At 37.5% G+C, this 22,204-nt stretch overlaps 1 protein-coding gene across 21 annotated transcripts in view; it reads left to right on the plus strand.

Moving 5' to 3' along the window:
• LOC124359309 (TLD domain-containing protein 2) overlaps positions 1-22,204 on the plus strand; it is a 498,415-nt gene that overhangs the window by 460,305 nt on the left and 15,906 nt on the right. For 2 of the 21 annotated variants that reach the window (XM_046811953.1, XM_046811954.1), the window contains exon 2: positions 11,081-11,403. The exons of 14 other annotated variants lie outside the window; for them this stretch is intronic. In XM_046811953.1, the coding sequence (XP_046667909.1) occupies positions 11,335-11,403 (69 nt within the window). In that variant the 5' untranslated portion in view covers positions 11,081-11,334. Of the gene's footprint in view, positions 1-1,828; positions 1,853-3,169; positions 3,305-8,929; positions 8,999-11,080; positions 11,404-14,993; positions 15,024-20,667; positions 20,858-22,204 lie in introns of those variants that run through there. 5 more of the 21 variants (XM_046811959.1, XM_046811955.1, XM_046811956.1 and 2 more) reach the window with 5 other exon arrangements.

Consider the following 22,204-nt stretch of genomic DNA (forward strand, 5'->3'; position numbering starts at 1 on the left):
AGTACCAGATATGCCCAAAACTAAGTTGTGTTACCGTGCCCAGTTTTTGTCATCTGCACAGCTAAAACACACCCAGGTCACTGGCAAATGGTTTACGTTAATATTGAAGGAAGCTCTGTGTACCCTGATCGTATGTGTTCCAAAATAGGAAGTTCAAATTGAGTTAAAAAATATGAGAGTTTTTGAACACTACGAGATGAGTGTTTAGTACTCGGCGAGTAAACTCAAACTTTGTTTTACTAAAATCAGAGAATCTCGTATGCTACTGGTGTGCCGAACATAAATTTGAGAAATAACGCTTCTTATAGAATCACAGGCCTGTTCCTGTTTAGAAGAATAATGTTTTTATTTAACATAAATAACGTAAACAATCCGTTCATAGTTCACCTCCTTGAATTCTGAAGACAAGTGCGAAGTTGGCATTGGTCTGCATTACCATATCATAGCAGAATGCTGTTTTACAGTGCTCGTGATTCCTACCTCTCCCAATGAAATTGAAACTAGTAGTGTCGGAGAACATTGATCACGACTGTACAAGTTATTTTAATTTTTACTTTTAAATATAGTTGGTTTCTCCCTTTCCTCTCTTTTAAATCAGGTGTAAAAAGCGCCGATCTGTTTACAAAGAGCGCTGAGTTTTTAATGTTCGCTCCAGGTGGAAGTCAACAGTGGAACACACTGCAGTTAGGTTGACCGCGTACCGTTCACAAGCGCTGACGCTGCACGGTCTCTGGCCGTCTCGGTCGTGCTCGAGCTAGGATACAAGTCAGAGACGACAGACTTTCTCTCTGTCTCCAGGCTGTCCTGGGCCCGGTGATTGGCCTGTATACCCCTCCCCACACACAACACACACCTCTCGTTCTCTCTCACTCTCTCTATCTCGCCTCTCTAGGATCTTCTCTTCCTGCTTCTATTGGCTTCAGCACCGCCTATCGCGATGTGTTCAAGTCACGTACGCTACGATCACACATCACGCGTTAGTTGCATAGAATTGCCATACCTCGATATATTTCTGGCAATACAGCAAAAAAATTGAGTGTAATTCGACACAAGTAATCGGCTATGATGACTGTGAAACACGTTGATTATAAAATTACTATAGTAATGACGCATCAAGACGGGACAAGTAATGATGTAAGCTCCAGAATAGTGTCCCCCCTCTCCTCAGCGTGTGGGATGCGAGATATGACAGAGGCGTACATGAGCCAAATCTGCCAGCTCGAGCCCGAGTGGTCTTACCACAACAAACTCCGCACACCCTGACACAACACAACCCACTGGGCAGGGATTGGCTTGGATTATCGCCAAAGTTTTATCACAATCTCTGCCCAGAAACGTGAACTTCACCTCCTTTCCTCATGTGACTGACTGTTGCGTGGAAACTGGTGGGTAGATCTGAAGTGCCATTTAATCCAAACATTTATTTTTCACAGTTGTCAAGATATATTTTTCAGATAAATCTCGAAACCGACATATTATTAAAATTGCACACGTGTTGTGCGCTCAGATCCAGTTTGGATCATCGCTTCACCACCAGCTGAAATCTACTTCTTATTATACAGATTCCGTACTGCTTTTCTTTTTATTTGTGAACCATTCTATTTGAAAAAGATCAACGTGGTGTATAGTATAGTTAGTTACACTACACAAGTGAAGCTTGTGCTTGCCGCGCTTTATGTCAATAGCTAGCAGAATAGTAATGCGATTTAGCTGATCTGATCGTGCTCTGATAAGCCAGAAGGTCAGCTTCGCTCTGTTTACGTCTCGTTCCGTCTCAGTGCAGTACACGTGTAATCGGCTATTGTGCACTACACTACCACTGCTCCCTCTATCTACCACTTCGGTCATGAAGGTAAAAAGTACAATTTTTGCTAGCTTCTCTGAGCGCATTATAGAAACTTTCACTTGGTCATGCGTTGTTTTTAAGTCACACACTTGTGTTTCTTGCTGTACGGGGATTCGAGAAATACTTTTAATGGCACATAAGAATGATGTGTACGCTAAATGAAATTCGCTGTACAAAGTTAAAAGTGACCTTCAGTTCTAAATAAAACTCCTTGCGAATGAATGCGGTGATGCCGTCGACTACTGATAACGCATAAATACTCATTGTGGACGTGAGATTTCTACCTGCCCGGTGTTGGGTTCTCGCCAAGTGGTAGCCTCGGACTGCAACTCTCTGGCAGATATCCAAGGCCTGTCCACTGTACACTTGCACTGACCGATACTGGTCCACCTACCTTCCTGGACATTGCATCATATATGCGGAACGCCCTTTTATATGGTAGAGATGTACTCCCACATAATATGATTAAATTTGTTGTTGTCGTTTTTAAATATTTTTTATGAACTTTCGTTCTCTGTTAATCCGGGAGGAATCTCCAGGAGACCTGAGACGGTAACATTTTCATTTCTCCCACTGTTAGTATGGACAGAGAAGGTGGCTGGATGTTGTACACAAAGTAGAGGGCGTTGTTGTCTGAAGAGCCAGAATCCTGCTTCAGATCGCCAGACTCTGTTACATGGCCATTAGGCTCGTATAATAACTTTAAAAACATTTATAAAACATGAAGACATTATATGATTGGGAGTACCAACAATCGGACTGAAGACGATTTTGTCAAAATAAAAATTTGAATATTATCCCAGACAATAACGTATTACTTGGGTGAGATATTGACAAAGAAGCCGCATAGCTTTACTTAATCGTAAACTTAACAGTTTTTGAGTAATCATCACTTTCTGGAACCAATTCCATATGTCGTAAATACGCGTTCCAGTGATGACGGAAAAGTAACAATATTACATGCCTCAACCTCCTCGATGTCATCATTTGTGTTATGTAAATATTCCTGACATAACTATGTGTGTTATAATATTTATGTTTAGTCATCTACTACAGTGCTACTATTTCCCGTTGAATTAAATCCCTCTGGAAAATATTTTTGCGCTCTCCGACAACACTGTGGGTCTGTATTGCCGACTTCTTTATATGAACCACGTCAAATACGTATGACATAGTGACTAAAATACCGCGATGACGTAATAATAATGTATGACGATTGTTACCGTGCTGTACAAATAGTACCGTGATATGTGGCCTTGATTGTTGGGAGTATGTAAACTCTACGGCGAGCGGCGTGGCGGGTGTAGTATACAAGACGCTCTGGTACAGTATCAACAACGCGCGGTAGAGAGTAACCCCGGCAGATCTGTGCTGCAGTAGGTCTAGGTCGCCCTCGCCATGTCGGTAGCCAACACCGCCACGTTCGTGTGTAGACCCTTGCCTTTCAATATGATCCGGGTGAGTCCTATGTCACTGTCATTCATTACTATAGCATTGCTACTGTATAATGTGATAGAGACTCAAGTGTACAGAAAACAGTTTTCAAAGTTTGTTCGCAAAATGTTACGCGTTTAATTGTTATGAAAACATATGTTATGAACTTGAAGGGGCCGTTTATATTTATTACACTGGACTTTTTGTAGACATTAGACAGTAAATAACAATTAATCGGTTTTAAACTATATATATATATATATATATATATATATATATATATATATATATATATATATACCTAATCGTTGAATATGCATGTGTCTCTGTAAAGGATGAAATGAGATAGCAAGTTTTTCTGGGATCACCAAATATTACTTAAGTAGACTCAACGTAGTTCGTCTCAATTGTTTTATTTGTACTTTGAAACACAATTTCCGTCACTCAATTCCGGAAATGTACAGCTTGAGTCAAAATTACAGTGATGTTTCTCTTCATATTGAAGTAACTATTAAAGTCTTCATTGTATCTAAACTAATTTTGATGGTTAGCTCGGACAAGTAATAATAACACGCAATTGCCCGACACGCCTTTTGCTCAGTAAACTGCCGCCTTGAAAACACTGCATTAATATTGAGGAGAAATAATAGTGTTTACGGCGCAGCGTTTTGCCAATTAAAGAGCGCCACTGTTGGATTGGGCGAGGAAGAGCCGAAGGTTGCTAATACACGTTGGTCGTTACCTTGCGTGGGCCTTGGCCACTGCGATGAAGCACATTCCTGTCTTCGACTTTGATAGCCCATCCGCTTAACGATACTTCATATTCATTCCTTACTGACTGGCAACGAAAGCTGCTCTGATGTGAAAACTACTGCTTCCAGCGAGCCGTGGGAGATATCAAAGCTACGAGAAATAACTGCGCTTTGGGCTATTCCTTATGGTTTCATAAAATGCACCCAAACACAAGAAAACATTTTGCGAAACAAAATGTGTGTGTGTGTGTGTGTGTGTGTGTGTGTGTGTGTGTGTGTGTTTCGTAAAATGTTTAATTGCTAGGTTGGTTGCATAAAATTTTACAACAGTATATACCTGATATCTAAGCCTACCAGCGATCAAAATAGCAAGATGATTGAAAATAGTGGCTGTTTTAAAATAACTGAAATAATCGTAGATATAGACTATTATTAAATTTCAACAAATCTGAATTTGATTCTTCACTTACTGGGTGGTTTTGTTTGAACACTGAACATTCTTTTTTCTCTGGTTTACCATCAATTTATATACAGTACAGTGTATGGCCAAGTGTTTTGCTCACTCATAAGGGACCTTTTTGTTCAATGTAACATTAACATTTTAATATTGCCCCTAATGCTAAACCAGTACAGATATTTCTTTTGAATTTAGCGATAATTTAAATCCAAAAAAGGCAAATACCTTGCAAAAATATAACACTGTAACGTAAACATTTATAAGTTATTAGATTCTAACTAAAACCTTCGCATTGTATTGTATGTTGTCTTGTCCCAAGAAACAATTTTAAGTAAATTTAGAAATGCCTTTATGATGTGACTCTGCATTCATACCAGTTCTTGGTAATAATGTAGACTGTGTGTGTGCAGTTAAATTTTGATAGTGAAGGTGCGGGTTGCATGATTAATTTCTGCCCCCTTTGTCAACAAAGGGAATAGAGATTCCCGTTAAAACTTCTACAGCGATTAGCGTGTCTTATTTACGAGATGTTAGTTTTAGTAGAAAATTCGTGCTGTCAGCTTTTGTGACGTAAAAGTCCCACCCTTAGTCACCACTTGTCATAGTTAACGTGTTTACAACCGACGCCGTCACTGTTTGTACACCACCGGTTATGGCTAGTTCTTTCTGTACTTCCTCAGTTGTAGGCCTACTGCACTTCCTGCTTCGGGGTCAAGGGGTTTGTATAACAAACTAGGTGTGTAAAACTACGCATATCTTAATTTTTAAGTATCTCTGTTTACTGAAGGTGAGATACCACGTACACACTGTTGTTACATCATTTACGCGACATAAACAATAACAATATTGTTCAAGAATTTACAAGGTAGCGTATAAATCACTTCATTCCAAAAACTGTTATCTCATTTTTACTCGTTCCCTGATTTATCTATCTATCATTGTTGAAGTTTCCGCTAATATATAAAGTAGCACAGTGAGTTTGTAAAGTTTCTAATGGCTCGACTTATGACAGTTGTATGCGGGGTAATTTTTAATAGTGTGCCTCCATTTGGATCTTTTAAACCTGCAGAGATAGGCTACAGCTACATTTAAACGAACTGAACCCATTGTTTACTCAACAAAACAAATATTTATCTAACCAATTCTTAAATTTGTATCATTCTTCCAGTATGGTAATCAAATGAATTTTTCTTGTAGAGAACCCTGTATTTTATGATAACTGCAAATAGAAATTGTAATTTTTTAACAGTTTCGTTCTTTGAAATATTGTTTATATAAGACGAATCCTAGAGAAAAATAGTTTTAAAAGACACAAATGTTTAAAACGTGTAACTTAAAATTTCTCTGTTTTCGTTTCATCAAGACCTGTAAAGTTTGTTATTGACAATGGAAGGGTTCAAAGGATAACAGGATTTCGGACATTTGCCATCGTTATATGTTACCAAAAGGTATAACAAATTTTCACCTATAAAATTTCACATTTTAAAACTATATTTAGATTCCTCCGTTTCTTTTCATGTTAGTAGTACCTTCTCATATTTCCATAAGTGACGAAAATGCAGTGTAGTAGAGTTCTTTGTTTAAAATCTAATATTATTATGTAAGTTATAATTTTCGTTGTTACATTTTAAAGCCTTTATTCACGTGTTTAATTGAACAGGCAGACACAATAGTCAATGCGTACACATAACGCACTCTTTGTGTTGATAACATCCGCAACTTGGAAATCGTTACCTTCGGTATACTCATAAGTACTTATTATCCGCGAGTGTACTCGCATTTGTGTCGTGCGAGTTATCTTCTCAGTATAGATAACCAATTAATATACAGGAAGTAATAAATAGGCTATAGCGGGAAATTGTTCGTTGCTCGGTAGCGACACTTGTTAACGTACATTCTCAGCAGTTGGCTCACTCCACTCACTCCTTAGGTGTTGTGTATAGAACACTGAGAATTTACACATAAATTTCAAACTAGGCTTTTTTTTAGAATTTCCTATTTTATTAACTATCAAAAATCTTTTGTTATCTTCGTCGTCACTTCTGCGTGAAGCTTTCCAGCGACGCTCATCTGTACTAATATCTCACATCTTGGGTTAACAACGTATATAGATTGCAACGCGATAAGCTTGAAAATCTCAAAATTTCTCCTGACATTTTGATATATGTAAAAAATTATTTATAAATTATTTAAAGATTACACTCACTGTGCCGGTCTCACAGAGTATGGAACATATACATTGTGTCAAGTTAACAGCAAAATATGGGCAATCAAAAGATTATTTTATAACTTTTCTACCGAATAGCCTAATCAAACAAAAGGTAAAACTAATAATTATTCCAGAATTTAAACTAGTCTATAGTACGGTTAATCCTCTTGTAGTAAAGTGTTATCGATCTGCACCCAGCAGTTCACATCCGATCCTCTTTGCGGTTGTCGCCAAGGACGTCCGTGCAGACCAAACCCGCTTTCGAATTCCTCCACGGCCCAGGAGGCTCCGCAGAGCCTGGAAAGTTGTGTGAAAGTGTCTGGTGCGGTCGCGGTACTGGTCTAGGACAGAAATAGCTCGGTGCGCCAGCGCCAGTAGAGTGAACGGTTCATTGACCTGGTTGTGCTGCTACCCGCGGGCCTGCGCTGGGGTACAGCGGCTGGCTGATGCGGTCTTGGTGCTGGTCTAGGACAGAAATAGCTCGGTACGCCAGCGCCAGTAGAGTGAACGGTTCATTGACCTGGTTGTGCAGCCACCCGCGGGCCTGCGCTGGGGTACAGCGGCTGGCTGATGCGGTCTTGGTGCTGGTCTAGGACAGAAATAGCTCGGTACGCCAGCGCCAGTAGAGTGAACGGTTCATTGACCTGGTTGTGCAGCCACCCGCGGGCCCGCGCTGTGGTACAGCGGCTGGCTGATGCGGTCTCGGTGCTGGTGTATGACAGAAATAGCTCGGTCTACGTATTGAAGGTTTTTAATGGAATGTGAGGGGGAGTTGACTATGTCTTATTGTGCCAGAGAACCATACTTTAGGACCTCTCGTGGTTGTGATCTTGGTTGTGTGACAATCACGACTGTGATTTGCGAACACTTGCCCTCAAGGGCAGGAGTGTTTGGCTATAAGATTACCAGAATCAATTTAAAATGTGTCGACGCCCAAGGCGTTAAAAGCGCACTTGTAACTATTTTTAGCGCCCAAAGCGTTTTATAGTGTTGGCGAATTTACGACATACAAGTGGGTAACTGCTCAATCTGTATACTGTCAACCGGCACTGGAAGTGGGGAAAATTGGCAAAAATGAAAGTGGTATAAGTGAGAGTACTGTAAGTTTGACTGGGGTTTCCGTGTGGTGTGGGTGTTTTAAAAATGTTTTAATTCACATAGTACTTTGACGATTGATATACATTTTGCTATGTTCTGGCAAAATAAAATATTTCATTTGATTTTGTTCCACCTTTTCTTAACCTACACGGCAATAATCTTGGTTTAGTTTACAGGCATTAGCCTCTATAACCAAAAATACAATTTTTGAATCCTCATTTCTCTCATTACTCCTAAAAGATCTGTAAAATGTTTTCTGACATTGAGACGGGGCATTATATATGTATTATGCCACTAAAGGCAAAAAACGCTTGAATTTCAATTTAAAATTTAATGTTTTGATGTGCCTTTGCTTGAACTTTAAAAAAATTACTTGGTTAGACAACAAAAATTATTTTGTTCTCGTACCTCACTATCTAAATATATTTATATTTTTAAACTTATCGGAAATATTTATAATATAGTTTTACTTGTATAAAATTAGTCATCTCATACTTAAACGTCATTGTACATAACGTATATTACATAACGTACATTATATATTGTACACTATATATATAATAGTGGATTAATTATATATCAGTCTTTTGTGCATGTTGACAATTTATTTACATGGACACTTCATCTCTTTATACTTCTACTCCTATCTCATTCAGTATAATCCAGAAATATATTTTTCAATTGATAAATAATGTTACGTGATAACTAGTTGTTTATACATGGAAATACAATATGCAGCCAAGAATGATTTGCACTGTTAAATAAAGAATTAGTTATCTTTTATTATTAGACATTAATTGGATATTTGTTCTCGTGCGGAAACAAGCCAGAAAAATACAGATTATATTATAAATGTAAAGTCAGTTTGGATAATAGTGTTCTGATATTATTCAACAGCAATATCGCCTATCGCTTGCCAAATGTTGGGCCTTTCCACTGGAAAACAGTGGAAAATTTCCCCCCGATCGATCCACAAAGTGGCATAACTGACGAATGCTGGTGATATAATTGGAAATAAGAGTCGGTGTCCTTGGGAGTGCAGCCAGTAGAATGAGTAAAACTATTTGCCGGTGTCCAGACTCGTCAGTTAGTATTGCAACTGACAGTGTACTGAGTGTGTGAGAGTGTGTTACCGCCACGGCCACAACATGAGTGCGGCAGTCATGCGATCACCCACACTACAACGCGCCTCTTTCTTAACGGTAGGTGGAGAGGAAATAACGACACTACGGTTATAACACTACGTAATAAACACTATTTCTGAATCAGGATGGAAATTTGCATATTAACAATGTTAACCGGATTGGGTGTATGTGGAAAGATTTGGCTGCAGAAGCTGAACCCTGCCCCAAAATAATGTCAGTGGGGGTCATTGTGAGTTACAGTCGATCTAGTTTATTTATTTATTTCCAACGGACATACTTCTCCATTTTTATATTCAAGATCCATATAATTAACTTATAACAACTTAACCTAAACAAGAATTTCTAGTAAGGTATTTTCGTCTATCCTATAGTTCCCATCAAAGTATGCAGTAGGATTACTTAGAGTATGCAGCATAAAATGCAGTACTGGATGTAATGTGTCACAAAAGGTAGAGAGCAGAGGTTGGAAGTGATACGTGTGACAAGTATGAGGGGCAACCTGAGCCCCGCAACAATTGGCAACCTTTCCGTTACGAAATAGTTTTCCTCTTCCATTCAGTTCACATTTCCAAGGGAATGCGATCCAGTCAGTCACTCGTATCGTATTGTCGGGTAACGCCTACTCTGAGATTGTGTAATACGTCTCCTCATCTGAGAATAAGTAGTACTTCATCCCGTTGTAAACACCCACCTGTGTCGAAGTTGCAGATAATGTTGTAGTGCGCACAACAAAAAGAAGACGGACACGTTGCATCGTCTACGGATCGACTTGTCTGGAACAAATTTTGTTTTTCACTAGAAGTCTACAAATCTTCCGCGACACTTGTTTTATTTTTTTGTCGTCGACAAAAATCGTTATGTTCTTTCGGTGATGCAGACATCTCCTGTTCCTTCTGTCCATTCGAGTCACGCCATTTCGTTCCCGTCTCGAGTACAATCCCACCACACTATCTGTTGCCTGATATGTATAACACAATATAAATAAACCTTTTAACACTTTTTTTTGTAAACTTTTATTTTTCTTACGATGTACATTTCGAAATCTGTGATTTCATCATCAGACACTAATTGAGTTAGTACCTGATGATGAAATCACAGATTTTGAAATGTACATCGTAAGAAAAATAAAAGTTTACAAAAAAAAAGTGTTAAAAGGTTTATTTATATTGTGTTATACATATTTATAAAACACTTTTCAAGGCTACATCTCTAACATGTTGTCTGATATTTTTTCCTTCAAAATATTAGAAGTATAGTGAGAATATTTAATAAGGAAAGTAAAATGTATTACACTAACATAGTAAATTGATGCTCTGTACAATATAAACCGTGGCGGATAATCGCTACGTGTTTTTTGTCTATGCCTTCAAATTTTACTTACACATGGACAGTTGTATTTTGTACAAGTTAAAAAATCATGAATAATGCGTTCCAAACAGAAGTAATATTACGTTGTGTGTTGACACACGATATAAACAACAGTGTAATCCACAGTCCCTTTTATGGCCGATCGATGTCAATGTCACCGATTAATTTTCAATCTCACATCTATGTTTCACTATTTTTCGTGTGGAAGTATTTGAGTACGAGAAGATGTTACGTAGGTTTTAGTGTCATTCTTATCCTTCCTTTAACTAATCCTTTCCTCAACATAATCCTAAGGGGTATAATTAAGAAGCAATTTCATTGTGTATAGGAATTAGTATTATAATTACAGTGATTTATGTTAGCCCATTTCTTGCCTTTTCTTATTCCTATAATATGTCAATTCCTACTTTGCGTTATGTCCAGATTACTGGTAGTTTAAAACAGTTAAAACTTTTTAAAAGTAATTTTAAAATCATACATTTTCATATATTAGGCGCAAATCAGTTACATGTTGGAACCTATTTTGTTGAACAGCTTTTGAATACTTTTATATTGTACACTTTACTCTATTTCGTTCGTGACTTGTTAATTCATTCTCATCGATCGCAATCTTACCACAGAGTAATAAGGTATATACCTAAGTAAGTATATACCTTATTACTCTGTGATCTTACTACTCTATTTCCGAAATATTGGTCTTAATATGTTAAACTGAGAATATAAAAATATGGTACAAAAGCACACACCATCATTACGTTTACTCAATTGCAGGTATTTGTGAACTGTTTGTGTGAATATGGTAAAGAGGAAATTGCTTGTTAGCGACCTCAAGTATTTCATTGTTAACGACTCTGAGTTTGTGACTACGCCTTAAACTGGACAAGAAATTTACTCAACTCGCGAGTCTGTGCCTAGCGGCAACATCAAAGCTATAACTGGACTGTCAGTCGTTGCGATAAGTCAATCCTACTAAGTGACAGTGGTCTATTCTGAGTGTACAGCGAGTGTACCCGTTGGCTAACAAAATGCCCAAGCCCAAGTCGCCAGGTGCAGCGATCATGAAGCTGGCCAAGTACCTCAAGATGAAAACAAAGGTAAATCCTCAACACTTTACACTACTGTACAGTATGAGACATTGCCTTCCATTGTCACCAGTTTCATATCGGAGTTATCAATAAATCAAAGTAGAATATGTGGTGTTCTAGTTCATGTTTCATTGTTCTAACTTGAACACTTCTAATACGGAAGGCTTTCTTTTACAATGCTGTAAATATCATAAATTGTAAGGAATGCGAACCAACAATGCATGTTTTCCAATCTTTTCAAGTAGAACTTTTAATATTTTTGTATGTTCCCAACTAGATTTACATTATTCAGCCGGACATACAATAGAGCACTAACTAGTTTATAATATAGTCAAAAAATAACTACACATAAAATACATTATTGTGGCTATAAAAATTAAATAGAGGTAAGTATAATATAAATGCTGTAATCTGTAAAGAATTTTATCAACTAATTTTATCAGTATGTTAATGTATGTACCGAGGGATATACGAGGAACTGAGGATGTCACCGTTATTGTATATTGTAGTCTTTTTTTCTTTTCTTTTTATAAAAAATAAACATTATCTTGGAATTGCGTTAAAAGCACTTTTTATTTTTCAACATACTGAAATTAGTTTATTGAAATTACAACAAAACTAAACAATATCAAGATTTCAAATGTTATGGTAATATATTTGTGGACTAGTGGTGTAGAGAGAGCAAAGTGCTCTACTCGGATATCGTAGTTGCGGTTCAAGGAAGTAGACTGATGCTCAACTTACTGTTGAAGAACCCGTAGTTGTATAGACTCAGTACGAGGTTGGATTGGTTTATGTACATTGTACAGAACAAGGGTGAACCCTGAATGTGGAATGATTGAGTGAGTAAGAATGAGAGGATGTCGACTGAGATTAGAGTTCATGTAAAGTGTGGACACGTGAAGAATAGACTAAGCTGAGGTTAGAATGGCCTCGGAGGAGTTCGAGGATGTAGTGAGGCTAGTCTGCATGAGGTTGACAGAGGTTGCGGTTCATCACGAGGTTGTATAGCCTACGTGAGCCTAGGGTCTACTGGGCTCTATGAGCTGGTAGGACCGTCTAGAGCTACTCAGAGACTGAACGGACTTGGTGCTCGAGAAGTCAATCACCTTTAATTAATCGATGACGCGAGAGCACAAACAGCGTTGAAGGTCAGGGCTGGTATGTTCAGGTAAACAATCTTTCGGTGCCCAGGGACTCTTCCTCCGTTACTACCAAGAGACCTATGACGGGTCGCAGCGCCTCCAGGGAGGCTTATCGCTGGCGCCGATTGGAAATTAGCATATAGCATCGAGGTATTTCTAAATTGTAATGTTACTATTTAAATTTTAGATTACCAATAATTGATAATGCCACTTAAGTGTGTGTAGAGCATACGGAATGTTCAGTAAACCAGTTTGAGCTTAAATCGTACCTGAGTTGCTCAACTACTTATAGCAATAATATGCCTGGTTGTAGAAGGTAATAATTTTTGTATTGTGTTTAATACTTTCACTGCGACATTAGATAAATAATAACTTGAGGACTGACAACCACTTCCTGAGCGTCTAGGTCCTCTGAACGCAGGTCGGCCATGAGAAACAGTAATTTTGATTAGTCAGTGGTCAAAGTTTTTTTTCCACTTTCACGCAGCGGCCATAGTAGGTAATTTTTTGTTGTTATTGAAAACAGTTTCTGAAAATTTTATTTTATTTCATGCATAAATAATACTTGTTTGTTTAATGTATTATAGAAACTATTGGATCTATGACAAATATTTGACAGAACTAAAGTTATTGCTTATAATTATGTATATGACAATTGCTGTTAATTTATATTCTAATGTGGAATATGGAAAATTTTTCGGAAATGGGAAGATCAGAGTTGTTAATGTGAAATAGATTTGCTTTTCAAGTTCAGGATCGCGAAAGATTGGTTATTATAAACTTAGTGTGATTAGATTAGATTATAACCAAAACTGAACCCAACGTGACCAAAAAGAATTCATTTAATTTCCCAAAATAATCAGTGTAATGTTTACATGCTCCCGACTGCGCACAGGCCCCACGTGATGTTTACAGGCTCACACAAAGGTTGTTGTCGCTATTAGGATTTCCCGTCTTGTTGTTATCGCCTTTCCCGCCCATTAAATGCTGGAAACGTCCAAACTAATTAACCGGTTTTGTCTGAACCAGCCTATTTTTAGACCTTTAGTAGCCTTTAAGCTGTCTGCCTTTGGTATTCTCCGTGTGATAAATAAGTTTCTCTAGTTTTTTTTTTTTTTTTTTTTTAAGTCTTCACAGTTGTCCAGCCAGAAATGAGATCGACAGTGCTGTAGGTTCCACAGCCACCTTGAGTGATGGCGTGGACGGAGAAAGGCAGTGGAGGCGGAGGTGAAGTGACCGACACTATCTATCACTGGAGGAAGTAGAGGTGGAAACTCCGGGGAAGTGAAAGGGTTAAAGAATTTATTTCATGGACGTTTATTCATGCCAGCCATTGTCAGTTCAACTGAGGCTAATCAAAAGTTCGTTTGTATCCTTCGCGTGACACAGCAGTTGTCTTGTCTGATACCCTGCGATGGACTTGTAAACTCTCTTCTAAAACTTAAATTACTTTTTTTGGACTGTTATATGAACCAACAGGAAATGGTTACCTCCATTTTTTGTTTTGTTTTATAATTACAACAATTTCAATTATTTAGCTGTTATTTCTTAAACCAGTATTTAACTTATTGTATTTCAATATGTTTTTGTATTGTATGTGGCAATTAAATACATTATTAACATTTTACTTTGCCGCATGGAACATTGATGTATTAATGAGAACAGTTTTAACACCTGCAAGCTTTACTAATACCGAGATATTGTATTATCTTTGCAGTGTTCTTGACAATGCAGCACACTGGTACATTAAAAAAGGGAAATACTATTTTAAGAATCGGAATTACTGTACTGTTTACTGTTTATGAGGTTGCCATTGTACAACGATATAATAACAAAGTAGGCCATTTATTATTAAAGCCCTCATCTATCACTCATGACAATTAAAACGAGCACGAGATACTGATAGATTAGAATGATGAACTATGTTGCATTATAATACATTATGGTCGATTTCTGTACCATTAATTTTCATCTGTACTATTTACGCAATGTGTACAAATCACAAGGTCATCAGCTTGCTGACGTAATGTTGAACCTAAACTCAGGATATATCGTAGTTATGGCTCCTCTTGATTTATTTACCAACTCTCTGACTCATCTACTTAAGAGGAACCGCGCCGAATGGTGCAATGTCGCATCTTCCTACATCACGTCTTATCTACCTGACTCAGTACGTGCCTTATCTGTATCGTACGGTAGTCAAGTGTGCGGTTACGCTAGTTGATCGTGTGGATGTGATTTTGCAGATTCTGTTGGCGTAAAAATAAACTTCTACTCATCGCCGTTATCTATCGGCCATTAACGTATCGTCAACTTGTCCATGTTTGCTATATAACCGACGGCGCTAGTACCGGGTCGCTAGTAGGTGTTAGGCTGGAGCTACAGTTGTTTCTCTCTCCCCTTGTCTAGATCTAAATCTTAGTCACTTATTATTTTATGTTTCGGTTTATAGCCTATACTCGACGTATAATGGTAAAGTTACAGGTATGACTTATGAGGATGAATAATTTATATTTTAATAGTTGTATAACAAGGACGGGTGGCAGTGTCCTTTCAGTTACATTTATACTTTAAGGCTATTTATTTATTACTAGTTTTATTCTGTTATCGTGAAGAAATTGCAATAAGTAATGTTTAACAGTATCTTGTTTATATAAAAATACCTGATTTATTAATACGTTGCAAAACATAGACATTTTGCAAATTGGCTACAATTTCGAATTTTACTTGAAAGTTTTTAATTGATTCGTTAAACAATAACATACATGAAATGTAAAGCACGTTTGACCTTGTAATGCCTGGTTAGTGTAGTGCGCACAACATGAGGGCGGGCAGCAGGAGCAGGGCACAGGATACTCTTTCATCTACAGTTCCGGTCTGTTAACTAGCCCTGACTCTCCTTTCAACTCGGATGAACAACTTGTTACACCGCCATTGCGACAGTAATGGCCAATTCGGTTTTTATTGCAGAATCGGCTTTTGTCAACAGTAATCCCTTCCTTTATCGCTCCTGCTCTCCGACAGATTATGTTTTAACATTCGCGTACAGGAAAGTTCACGCCTCCAATTCCCTTTATGCAAGTATAATTGAAGGTTAGGAGCCAACTTATTAGTTTTACTCGGTATTTTGTATTTATACAAATATTGATGTTTATGAATGAGAAGTTTGACCTCAATCTTTGGCCGAAACTAAACCTTTTTCTTGTTTCGATGTTTATTGCTTTACCAATAAAGTATGTAAGCCCCCGTTATTGCAAGACCCGTTGTGGCTGATATTCATAAAGATTTTCAAAAAATTGAGCTTAGTATATCTTACTATCCATATTATTCGTTACAGTTCATAAAACATTACTCAGTAAAGCATTGTCTCATTGATACTATACAATTTAAATAAAATTAATAAATATTTGTGAATGACGCCTGTTGATGTTTTACGTGTTCCGTGTAAAATAAATAAAACGTTGCGTAATAATGTAGTTTTATATTATACCAATAATTTTCTCAAACCTATCTACAGTAGATGATGGAGCTTAAAGTTATATTTGTATGTTAATGTAGAGTTTGAACATTAAAAATGGTAATCTGTTCGGAAGATTGCAGGGTGCTCATCAGTAATACTTGCTGACCTTGGTCAGATGAGGGTCATTTGTCGTAGAGGAAAACTGTTTGGCTCCAAACTTCTGCACACTCTACCTTTTTACCATCTTGATTAATTACATTTACTTTAATCCAATGCAAATATCACCATCGTGAATTATCATCAGTGCAGTGATCATAGTTGGCTTGAGCGTTTTATGAAGTTCTTCGTGATGCCTACCAATTACTAATATCCACCTGATCGTGCTGGGAAAATACATCCAAGGCACCGTTGAAAGAAGAGTAGGAAATACTGGAAACCTGTTTTAAATTGTAAACAGTGTTAATTTTAACGCGAATCCTTGATAAACCAAGGTAATCATCAATACAAGTATTATAAATTACTTTTTACAGAATCAGCTTTCACTTTGACGCATAGTTTCCTCAGTTCAGATCGATGCTGTTACAGTTTAGTAGAGAAACAAGAGAAGTGCTGTGTGTCTGTCTCACAGGGTCCATTTACGTGTGTGCGTCAGATGATTGTAAACAAGACGGTTAAATGCAAATCCCCTATGTCAAGTATGTCACGGCCGAGCTGCATAGGTGCCGTATCGGGATGATGCAAGTAGAAAGATGTCCTCCACCTCCAGCTGACCTTGTCACTCACCTTGGTTGGGATTAAATGACCTGAAACGAAAGCCTGGTGAAAGGAACACTTACAGTTTCGTCAGACATCCCGAAATCGTTAATGTCCCACATTCCACAAAGAAAGCAAAATATTGTCACTTGTCAAAAGCCAAGTGTCTGTAGAGCGTCCGAGTACTAGTACTAGTATAGGGGTTCAGGACTCCAACCAGACTCCGGTGTACGTGTCTCTCGGCACGGAAACCCACTGACCTCGAAGTTTTCCTTTCATTTTTTATCACCTGTTAGTTGACTGATGGTTCCAGGAATTTTGCAGTTTACTAAATATTCGTCTAGCACGGATATTTGCCGAAACAAGACAAATTTTAGCTAAGGATAACATTATAGAGTTTTAAAAGGTAACCCCACATATGTTATAATTAGAGGTTTGTCAACAGTTTAATGAAGCATTTATTCCGATATACGGTGAAAGGTTTTTATGTAGTTTTGATCCGTTTATAGCCACATGCTTTACTTATATAGCACACTCATGAATAGGCTACCAGTTCTAATTTATAGAGTTGTCTGACTTGTCATAAATATTCTGGTTCTGAAGCGCAGTTTCTGAACAACCTGGTTTCGAAACTCGCTCTCTCGGTATCCGGCATGTCCATTTCTGAAGTCTCCTAATTCAGCCACGTTCACTATAGGTAGTCATACGCTGGTTACATGCACACAAGTGACGCTCCACCTCAGTTAGCACTCCCGTGTGTCACTTGAGTGACAAATTGTACAAATTGAGTCTACATATTCATGTTTCAAAATACATTCGTTACTTGGAACAAGTTTTTGTCGACTTTCTTCGGTACACTTTTATATTTGCATACTTTGATCTTGCTCCTGGTTCAGTTACCGGCGTTAAGTTTTTCATTCGGTTTGCCCTGTGATCTTTCAAGGTTCTATTGAGTATTGTTAGCCTCTTGACGAACAGATCGAGGTGCTTTAGAATAGCCAATGTACAGGTCACGAGTTGAATAGGCTATAAAATTGAATAATAATTTATTCCATCAAAAATACAAGTACAAATGACATAAATGGAATCTACACTGCCAGAGTTTCAAGTAGCGTGGAAGGGCAATACAAATAAAAACATGAAAATAAAGTCAGTCCAGCTTTTGATTGTCCTTTGATAATAGCAGTACTTCACTCCGTGCCGTCTATGTTCCACGCTTATCACAATACACTAACAGTATGTCAGTAGTTAATAGCTTATGTCTAATATGACTTATTTCTACATATCCTGAAACATGAAACCAAACCAACAATGAATGACATTCAAAACACAATTTTTAAATAAACTACTTAATTCGGGGTTTTAGAATATTTTATAGCCGTAAGAATGCTATGCAAAAGGTTGCGAAAATAAATGAATACTTATATTTGAAAACAAAATAAATAATCACTTATTTCCTAACAGTTAGGAAATTGACTTTCAGGTCAGCAGTATGAAGCAGCAGTGCCCATGCGTAACCGCGATAGTGAAATTCCACCATTCCCATCTATTGACTATTTCTACATTCAGTCTATATTAGCCGCAATAACGGCACTCCGTTTAGTCCTTTGAGACGTAACACGTTGGTAATACAGGACAGTGTCAGCATTTTTGTTGCTAGAAGAAACAAACTACAGTAACTAATTAATGAAAAATATGTCTACTGAAAGAAACATTTCCAGTTACATTGGTGGGCATACATTTTACGAAATACTGAAAAAAGAGAACCTCCTTCTGATACCTATTACTTATCAACATTCCCCCATTTTTAGCTTCTTAACTCACGGCCAATAATAAAGTTTTAAAATGACATAGGTTCATTATAGCAGTCCGCGGCAGCTGAAATTAATGAATGTTTGACAGTTTTTGGCATCAATCATAGTTCTATTACGTTTCATTCTTAACTTTGTTTTATAACTTTTGGACACCTAAAGAAGGGGACATGTATTCTCAAAACGTAGCGTTTCAACTTTTCGTAACATAATTAATTATATCAAATATCCAAGTCGTGTTAACCTTGAAATACAATTTTTAATAAGTTTCAAACAAAAACCTGGAACGAATTTTCTGATGACAACCCTGGTGCTGAAACGTGAAATCTTTTATTATTTTCATCAAGCAGTGAAGCAGTTGTGTACGAGAACAGTTGAGAGAATGAGTGCGTGGTCAGGATCACGATCCTGTCGAGGTCAAGCGCTCTTAGGATTCGTCATCACAGTTTGCGGACGGTGTCCTCGCACCCGCAGCTCACGTGGGCTTCCATGTGCGCCTTTCACCGGCGCGGTCTAGCGAGTAGAGACCACTGTCACTGCCCACACGGTTTACTCGGTTGCGACAGTGAGGCCTCTGGTTGTAGCTGCGTTTAATTACCACCTAACAGTTCGCGCTGTTGCGTAACATCTTGATCTGCATTACAGTGACACAGCCGTCACTGGCATAGCAGCTGTTCTCTGGAGCGTAGTCATCGGAGGAGGGTGAAGGGACACACTAAAATTACGAATCAATTGGTTTTTACTTTAAATTTGACATTTTTGCCTAAACTTTGGTGAATATAAATAAACATGTTCATGAGACATAGTATCTCTACATTGATAGTAGAAGCAATATTTTCTATCTTTCTTGAGAATTATTGGAGTTAATTTTTGAATGATTAAGGCAATAGGTTTGATATATTGTTAATTTATTATGAAAAGAGGAGGTTAATCTTGCTCTTTGCAGAAAGTGTTGTTATCACCGACTAGAAAATAAAAATGATGCTTGTAGTTTATTAAACTTTAAAGTGTGTATAGTTTAAATTCCTTTTAAGCTTTTAAATTCCTCAATCTGAAGGCTCTATTTTCCACGAACTTTTTAAATAACTTATTTCCTTGGGACGTTTCTGTAAAATAACGCTGATTTGTTTTATTGCGTTCATGTTTAAACTCGGTCCATCCAGGGTTCGATAAGTTCAGTGGAAATAACTACACATAACCCATTTCCTTATAAGACACCATCTGGCATGTCAGCTCAAGCATTCTACTCCAAATGTGGCTGAATGTACACGATTGTCAGTCATACGGCTTGGCCACGGTCGAAAGATGACCGCCGAACGCCGTAAATGCGTCATCCTCAATCATCAGTTACGCCAAAGTTCGCGCTGTAAACACAACACAGTAATTACGGAACCGTGACTGAGTAGTGAGGCAAACTTGACTCATCCAGACAGACCACGTGATCTGAGCCGCATCGTACTCAAACCGATCAGCGCTGTCCTTCGGTAGATTTATTACTCATTTATAAAAAGTGGTTTTATCCATCATCAATCTTATGTTGTTTTCTTTGTTAGATCAACGGCGCAGTGTTGGTCTAACGGGTGGTCAGTTCTTTCAGCTTTGTGTTCATTACTTCTTCATCGAATTCTCTAACTCCGTTCATTCTTTATTTATTTTTGTTTATAACGGGTGGCTAGCCATGGGCGGCAGATTTTTATATCCGCTTATCTATTTTCCACAACGTAAGCTTAATAGATAGCCTACGGAAGTAATTTCACACACGTTACGAAAACGACAAATAGTGGTACTTTAGATAAAACGTTTTGATACATTTATTATTCCCACTTTTCGAGGTTTTAGTCAACATTTTCCAAACATGTTGCATATGTAATCATATAGTAATTAAAAAAAAGATCGATAGCTACGCCGCCCGCCGTTGCAGTAAAAAGCCACAATACTTCGTTGTTCGTTGTTGAATTACTTATGTCGGATCGATAGTATCGATCATTCGCAAAACGATATCGTGCCGCGACCGCCCAAGGATCATAATATGACAGTTTTAGTTTAAATAAAACAGCTGATCTAAATAATTGACAGCTGAATATTTTACAGCACACCATCCACCGGAATGTTTACTTGGAATCAAACGTGGGAAATTATTCGTGAAATATTCAGGTTCTCTATTGGTATGGGAAATGAAGGCCATTAAGAGACGATTAAAACTGAAACAACTTGAAGAGTATGTGATGGACAAGTTTATGAAATTCGAGAACAGTGTGCACAGAAATGTACCTCTAAAAACTAACAGGTCAAAGGTAGGAACTCAACAACAAGCAGTGATAGAGTTATGAATAACCAATATTCTTGATTAAATAAATGTTGAAGCCAGAAACCAAAATGTGAACCAAATTAGGTTATAGGTATTTCAAATTACAGTATAGTTGAAATGTTTTTATACTTATAAAAGTAATGATTTTTGTGTTTGTTAGTTTAGGCATTTCTAATCGATAATTTAGTGCTCTGATTCGATTGTGGTGGTGGTTGCCTACTATTACTGCAGCTGCCTCAAAATGTAAGGCATTAATTTTGCTTTAAACTTAAAATTGTGAACTGAGAGTTGTTAGCCATAAAATATGTCGGCATATTGAGTTAATACCTAGTATAGACATGGTATTTCAAAGTGAATATTGAGGATTTAAGGTGTTGTAACTTAGTGGAATATGTAATATATTTTTAATTTTATTTTATTACAAGTGATACATCAAAGGAAGATTCAACTAAAACAGCAGTTTTTATGTTTGCATAACTTTGTTTTATATGCGCTCATTACAGCACATGATTCAAGGTGAGTTTCTCTTCCCACCTTAATGCCTGTTCTGAAATAACTTTATAGTAACAAATGTATACAAGAAAAACCAACGACCTTGATCTTGTTTTTATCAGTCGGGTAGGTCAGCTAGCATGGAAGGAACATTTAAACTTAATATCCTATAAGGCAAACATTATACAGTGACACGTTTTGGTGTAAGTGGAGGACATGCAAAACAAACCGTGTATGTCATCTGACCCACAGTGGTTAGGTACAATGTAATTTTAACCAATTGACCTATGAGGCACCATCTTGTTGTAAAATCAAGGGAAAGAGCTGTAATTGTAGTACACCAAGATAAACCCCTCTTAACAGTTGCTTCTCCACAAAAGATCGGTCCTGGTGTATACTAAAAACACATTTAATTTTGGGGACTCTTGTTGCAACTCTACCACTTTTAGAGAATTTCTGACCTAGAGGTGTGAACATAATGAGTTATCACTTTGGCGAAATGTCAAGTCATCACTGAATACAAATCGATCAATAAAATCATCTTATTGTTGCAACATATGCTGAGAATTTGGCACCTAAACTGTAGGCTGTAGAGCTTGTACTCTAAATTATAATAACGTAGTTGTAATCGCAAATAAAATGGAACTAGGTCTCAGGAATATCCTTTTGAACAGACTTCTTGGGACTATGTGTAAGACTCAATCGCTCAACACATCCTTTAGTTACTCGAGGTATTTCCCTAGACCATTCTGTCTTTTACAAAGACAGCCGGTGTTTTCAAACTGATACTACCATTTACGAATGTTATATTATTACGTGCAGGATTAAAATAGAACTTACT

The sequence above is a fragment of the Homalodisca vitripennis genome, chromosome 4 (assembly GCF_021130785.1).
Source record: "Homalodisca vitripennis isolate AUS2020 chromosome 4, UT_GWSS_2.1, whole genome shotgun sequence".
In the NCBI taxonomy this organism is placed as follows: Eukaryota; Metazoa; Arthropoda; class Insecta; order Hemiptera; family Cicadellidae; genus Homalodisca; species Homalodisca vitripennis.